We start from the raw sequence: 7,500 nt of genomic DNA on the forward strand, positions 1-7,500 counted from the left end.
TCTTCTGGGTATCACTGAATCGATTAAACTTTTTGATAGTCTTCAAGGCCCACTCCTCGGGTAAATTGCTAGCGCTTACTGAGACTTCTTCTTGTTCAAGGGCTGCCGAGACTGCTTCACTCGAGCCTTCGACTAAAAGGGCGTGGTATTTCTTTTTAGCCACGTCCAACAGAGTGCATCTCTCAGGCACCATCTTGCACTGACCAAACAATAGGTGCTTTTCCAAACTGGAATGCCTCTGGTACATTTTGACACATCCTTCATTTGGGCAGGTAAGGAGTTCACTTGAGAACTTATCACTCTCTGTTGCTGGCTGCTCATCGTCCACTTGCACTTTTTTTGACCTTTCTTGTGACACACTAACAAAGTCCCCATGGGAGAATCTTCCCTCGAATGAACAATTTTGCAAGTAATTTGGAACTGGAAGAAACAGAACCCTAATCATTGTAAAGGTCTGACTGTTGATTTAATAGAGCATTCGTCGCAAAATAGTCCACGCAAAATGATTCATTTGATCATATGACGAAAATGCTTTGCTATTTACTCATTTGACTTCCCAATTGATGCGCGTAGCACGTAGAAATCTTTTTTGTGTTCTAATACCTTTTCTGCCTTTTTGTTTTGGCTGTTACATGCCATGTATGATACTTCCTTTGTAATGGTCATTTGAGTAGTTTTCAAAAGGCCACAAACAGAAGACAGCCATTGTATAGGCAAGTCATACAACCTTAGCGAACCACAGGAAACCCCAAATATGTACCCAAATTCTGAGAAAGGGTTTGAGGTGTGGCTGTTTATTTGATATATGCTAAATACAATCGTTCCTCTTCATATATCTCCACCGTTAATGTGGGTTTTGAATAAGGTGATCATGACGTTACATAAGCAGAAGTTACAAGGGTATTTTACTCGATAGCCACTTAACTTGAAAATTGCAAGACCCTGGGAAAGAAGTTGTGCTAATTACAGCTTACAAACCCCTGAAAACTAATTATATTCCGCTGTATTTTACGACAAACAGCAGCCAACAGTTCCACTTTCCAGAAATTTGACAGCAATAATAAAATCAGTTGTATAGACTGCATTGCTTATGTGAAACATGAATGCAATACGTACCTTCAATTTGGCTTTGGTTAATTAGTTTGCCTTGTCCCACCTGAAACGCCCTCCAGACGGTAATACCTTGCTCGCTGTACTGGAAGTTGTTCAGGGAACTTACTCCCGCTAACTTAACGTGAGGGAGAACATTCTTTCCTTCAGTGCTTGCGTTAACTAGGACAACCCGTACGCCATTTAGACCTCCGTTAGACAACATAGCGTCTCTGAAGTCTTTGGCATTCTGCACATCGTGACCCTCGTTAATGTGACGTCTGACGTGAGCCTTTATTGAGGCAGCTCTCCTGTCGCAAGCTCCTTTTCCGCCTTGTGGGTCGCTGAAGTCGACCCGGCGGACTCTGACACCGGTTTTGGTCTTCATTGCGTTACATGTTGCCAGCAACACTGAGTTGTGATAACACCCAGCATTGTCCTGGCGGAGAAAGGCAGATGTAATCTCTGGGTGCTCGAATTTAAGGGTGCGCAAAGTATGCTCTAAGATGCGTACAACTGCAGATGTGTCTTGTAAACAGTTCTCGATGATATGTACGAATGTCTGGCTTTGCAGCCTTCCGTCTACTTTTCGCGCCACAACGCTTAAATGGCACGAAAGCCCCCGTTTTCCGAACCAGTCGGACTGAGATTCGCGATACTTCGCGGGTAAAAATTTGATCGCCCAGTCTTGGGTTATGAGAACCGAAGCGTCGTCAAGCAAATTCAAGCAGTCAATTCTCGCTTGATCTTGCCGAACACTGCGAAGTTGGTGTGCTTTCCAAGACGTAATAGCCTCCTCTGATTGTTTGAACGTGTATAACTGGTCTTCTAATTCCTCCTCTGGCATACGGGCCTCGTTCAACAAATACCCTTCAATGTTCCGCAAGACGCTTCGGAGACCTTCACACTGTGAGCAACTCCGGTCATGTACATGTTAGCATGGGCTTTGTAGTTGGCTATCGGTGATATCACTCAGCGCATAAGGGCTGCAATGATCAGCAACAGCAGTGCTCTCCGAAACATGAACCTGGAAAAGAAATGGTTATGTACTTTTCATAAACTTCACTTTGAATGATGCTATTTCTTCCTTTCCTGGAAAAGCTTCATAAAGAGGGTCACGTTTTTGTATACAAAGAAGGCGGTAAGTCTCAATATTTCAATATTTAGTTAATATTCAACTAAAAGTTGAAGTTGTTGATTCATCGCATTTTCTTTCTACTGGATGATTGTAATTGTGACTTCTATACAGCATATGTACCTACTGACGATGCGTAAATATCTTTTTGTATGACAGAATTGCCTTTACTAAACGACAGTGTTTTACCTTAAAATCTGATTTTAGATACTGTTTACTTTCTTTCAGTGATCTTTCCCAGCTTTTTGCAGCTTCTTTTGACAGACCCATCTCCTCCAACCGCTCTATCAGGGTGCTCAAGTTATCAAAGCCCTTTGCACCTGCTGCAGCCGTATAATCAAGTCCTTGAAGGGACTTCCTTACTGTCGCAGAGCAGGCAGAGAGGATGCGTAACATTGTGGCAGCTCCGAAGGGCTTAAACTCGGTCTCTTTGCAATATACCTGATACTGCCGCACTAGTCTGCTCGGTATCATAGTGCGTATGACATTAGGAGTTTCCAGAACTTGACCGGAAGAGAGGCGAAGATGGCGCTGTCCAAAAGGAAGGTCCTGAGTAACATGTGGACTTGTGACGTAGTCTAAAAAAGGTCAAGTTGGGTGAGCTCAATGCGCAACCGGGGGCTTTTCAACATTGAAACCTCCGCACCACGCCCATACTGCAGCGCATGATGCCTCGCCATTTTGAAGCGGTACTCAGTCAAACCAGGTATATAATGCTGGATACGCTTAAAGGATATCAGATCTGCCATTATAGACAGTACTTGCCGCCGCGTTTCCCAACAAGATGCGTGCCGGTAAGTCTCAGCCAGGGCGTTGAGGTATTTCTGCTGTTCAGGTGACTCCTCTGCAATTCCAAATTCTTTCTCCACAGTGCCTGAATTTCTAAGTGCTTCCCAAAGATGGCCTGCGTCTCCCGGTGCTATAACTTCAAGTCCGGCCACCACCAGGTTCTTTGCTTTTGCTGTGACCCTTTTTGGTGCGAACACTTGTCTCAGCCCATCTCTTTTTGGATGGCCCTATTGTAGGTGCGTTGCAGCAACGGAGAAATTCGTTGAGTTTTATTCGTCGATGTACTTTGCTATCATTTTCTGAAGGAGTGTTATCAGATAAGTCAGTACTGCTACTGGTTGGTGAATCCGATTTCGGTGAACTTGGCTGATAGGTGTCTGGTTCTTGAAGATGAAGTTGTAGCACTGCGTCGGCCAGGTTTTCCATGTCTATATCATTTGAAACGTTCTGTGAATGTAAAAAAAAAAATACTGACGTTCTAGCAATACACTGAGAGCGTACACAGTTTGCATCGGATTTTGCAACAGTATGTTAAAAATTGCTCCAAATTGCAAGAGCGTGATTTTACTTAACCTGTCCATAGTGTTTACGAAATTTCTAGTTTTGTTAAATTTTTGTGATGAACTTTTGCCTCTTCTTATGGTTTTAATACTTTTTAAACTCCACGAAATAAACAGCAAGTAAGTCTTACCTCTTTAATATTTCCTTCTTGGGGTTTTTCGCTTAATCCGGAAGCTGCTGATGCTGCCGTTTGTTGACTTCCGTCGCGGGATTCCTTACACAATCCAGGGTCGGCTGTGACGAAAGCTGCTGATGCTACCGTTTCTTCAGTTGGCACTGGTGCTTCCAAAATTTTCCCATCAAGCTTCCCTCGGCATTGCCTGCATATTTCTGCACATAAAAATACCTCCGATTGAGTTTTTTTAGTTGGTGGGTAGAATCTGTACAACCTTTACAGCCGAACCTAATTCCTCCAACAAAAAACCTAGCCGTCTTTTCAGTCGATTTAAGCCCGTGGGAGGATTTTGTAACTAAATGAGTGGCTTACTTCGAGAAAGCCTTTTCAAACATACTTCCTTAACTATAAGCTCAGGGAAACGTTTCTCAAAGACCTAGATTTGATTTTCCAAGAACGTTATGTCAAAAAGATTCTTTCAAGTTCCCGTTCTGCTGACTCAGCCCACAAGCAAACTTAATTTGGTTTGTCAACAGACCTGTCTCTTTGTCGAAACAATTCCTCACAAGAAGAAGTTTCCCGGGTCACTTACTTAGTTTTCTGAGAAACGTGCCCCAGGGGTCTTTAGTGACGCGCCCAGTAGGGTTGGCGCTCATATGTGGCTCGTGACAATAATAATAATAATAATAATAATAATTATTATTATTATTATTATTATTATTATTATTATTATTATTATTATTATTATTATTATTATTATTATTATTATTATTATCATTATTATTAATTTTTTTTAAAATTATATTTTATAACTTACGCGACGCCACAGGAAGTAACACACCTGAGGAGTGGAATAGCTGCCTGGACTGCGAGAGCGTAATACCGCGTTCTCCTCTCACAGGCTTAGTTGGGTGTGAACACCATGAAATCGGAGCAGTACAGTTTGTTTTATTAGATCGCCATCTAACACCGAAAGAGTCACGATGTCTTGGACAAATAGTCAGTTGAAGATGCGAGTTGTCGATATCAAACACCCCTGTAAGATGAACATGAAACACTGAAACTACAAACTGAACCATGACCTGCTGTATCTACAAAATGTTAGCAACCTTAAGGCTTGAAAAGTTTAATTATGTAGACACTTTTGCTTTTAGGTCCTCCTTTCCCCGATCCCCTACTTTGCAGAGTGCAATCAAAATTCTTCCTTTTCCTCTCGTTTTGGAGATCAAACATTTCTGATTATGACAGACAAACTCGTCTTCAGCTACATACTATGGCATATATTATAGCATTTCGGACAGCTTCATAGTATGAAGTTATGCGTGACACTAGTACGTGACACTGAATCGTGCATGATGCATGACAGTTGGCTGGTACAGAACAGCCAGCATGCACAGTCACCTATTGCGTGGTGTTGCCCGACGTGGTTCTCGCATTGAAGGTTTAGGGTGCAGATTATAACACAAATTTACAAAGATCAAAATCACTTTGCGTTTGGCTAAATAAATACATGTGATATGTACTCTCTTACCTGCTCGAGCAAGCACGAGCTTCGATTCACAGTCTAAGGCAGAGTCTCCGAATACACGAAAATTTCGAAGGTGACCCTGGATACTCTTTGCACAGCTTCCCACAACCACACACTGAACATTTGCCGGATTGTCTGCACTTGATCCACACGATCCTCCGACAAGCTTGGCAAAACCACACGAAGCCATTAAATTACAATTTCTAACTTAAATATAAACGCAGGATCCTCCGGTTATATATGTTATGTACAAGAAAATCCAAATCAGACGTTAATTTGAAAGGCCAACGGATACAACGCTTTTTTACAAGAAAATATTGTTTGCGCTAAAACAAGACAGCTCAGAGTTAATTCAAAGCACGTGCACGCACAGTTCTGCGAAATAGTTCCGAGTTCCTGCATGCCTCAGTTTCAAAGCGAGTACTGGTGCTCGACCATTCAAATGGAAATGAGTTGCTTATTCTCATGCAAATCAAACTCATTTCCATTTCAATAGTTGAGCACCAAGTCTCACTTCGAAACTGAGACAAACAGCAACTCGGTAATGGCCTATTCGATATCAGCAAGTGCACACACCTGTTATCCCGAGACAATGACCTCGTTGACATGCGGTAAGCAAAGATGAGTGGATAAAGAAAGTGGTATAAATGAAATAAAGCTTATATTTAAAACCGTAATAAAACAATCAATTCCAAAAAAAAAAAAAAAAAAAAGGCAACCAAAAAAGTAGTAACAATGAGGATAAGGACGCTCTCTGTAGCGTGGGAATTTTATTTGTAGCCGGGCAACCGCTGACAGTGTTTCGAACAAGCTCTGAAGCCGCAGCAATGTTTATATCCTTCCTCATCAAGATAGCGAACATTAAGGTAAGAAATAACTTCAAGTGTTTAATCAACTATTTATTTTTCTAGTTTTCCTAAACATTTTTCTCGATAACGATTTATAAACTGACATTTTGTTGCGTGCTTTGTCTGTGCTCGGCAACCGCCAAATGTTTAATTAATTATTCAAAACAAGCCCTTTCTAAATAGACTCGTTTGCGGTTAGAAACTGTCTTTAAATTACAGCAACTGATATCAGGAGGCTGAAAACAACTATTTTACCGGAGAACGACCCACAGGCGAACACTTCAGGGTCGATGTTCGAGATGATAATCGCGGCGTGAAAGTTCAAAATGTCAAGCGATAAGCTCAAGTGTCTGATTACAAGACGCTGTCAAATTTTTGCGTTTTATTTACCCAAGCTAGATTTGCGATAAAAAGTAAGATGAAGTGATGCTTTTATCCAGAAAAATAGTTTTGAGAGGTAAATCCATGTACCAGATTGACTTTTTGGTCCACAAAGTTGACCTAAATTTGGAAGTGATGAGACATCGCCTTGGCGTATCATTTTGAAAATTTGTTAAAAATTCAGGTTCATATTACATGTGGATCTGACAACACGAAATAAGTACTCAAACATTATATTTAAATAATACGGGTTAGCTTTCCCAGCTACGCACATTATCTTGGCTTGCTAGCCTTCGCAAAAAGTGTAATTTTAGAGGCGAGTTTTGCTCTTTCAGGGACAAAATACTAAGGCCGTCTGGAGAAGAAAATAAAAATCCAAACAACCTCAAAGTGACAGTTTTGAAACAAGTTAGTAAAAACCTTCTTCCTGACAAATTTTCAGAAAATCGATTTTTTCCATATTGCATAGGTGTAGGTGACTTTTACAGCAAGTCGCTCTTAATTCAAACGCTTGGAAGAATAGACCTAATCGGCTAACTCAATGTTTTACCCAATTCAAACCCTTTGGGAATAAAACGTTTTGTTCCAAGTATTTCCATATCATTTAAATATCATGTGCAAATACAATACACAAAGAATCTTAATCGCGGGAGATTTGAATTGGGTACAACATTGAGTTAGCCGATTAGGTTTACTGCTCCCAACGCGACGAACAAGGCCAACACACAATTTGTCACTTCACGCACATTGTTTCCGTGAGCACGTATCATCCTAGCGCACATACGCATGTAATTTCAATATTGTTGCTAACCATATAGAAGATTGACAAGTCCTCCTTGTTGTCAACTGAAAAATTGTTAAATTGCCTGTAATGTTTATTCTTCGTTGCTGTAGGTTTTTTGTCAGACGTACGACGATTACAATTGGGATTGGTCCTTAATGAAGATCAGTGCGTCTTGCTTGTCAAAGCCCTTCAAGTCGCTTGTTCTAGTGGGGACAAGAGTGTTTCATCTTGGGGAATGGTAGGTTTGAACCTTACTTTTACTCAAAATTG

General features: G+C 41.1%; 1 protein-coding gene across 1 annotated transcript in view; it reads left to right on the plus strand.

The window, feature by feature from the left end:
* LOC138006694 (alpha-1,6-mannosyl-glycoprotein 2-beta-N-acetylglucosaminyltransferase-like) overlaps positions 1-7,500 on the plus strand; it is a 29,153-nt gene that overhangs the window by 19,109 nt on the left and 2,544 nt on the right. The window contains exon 7 of the mRNA XM_068853180.1: positions 7,341-7,468. Within this exon, the coding sequence (XP_068709281.1) occupies positions 7,341-7,468 (128 nt within the window). The remainder of the gene's footprint in view (positions 1-7,340; positions 7,469-7,500) is intronic.

Source organism: Montipora foliosa, chromosome 6 (assembly GCF_036669935.1).
Source record: "Montipora foliosa isolate CH-2021 chromosome 6, ASM3666993v2, whole genome shotgun sequence".
In the NCBI taxonomy this organism is placed as follows: domain Eukaryota; kingdom Metazoa; phylum Cnidaria; class Anthozoa; order Scleractinia; family Acroporidae; genus Montipora; species Montipora foliosa.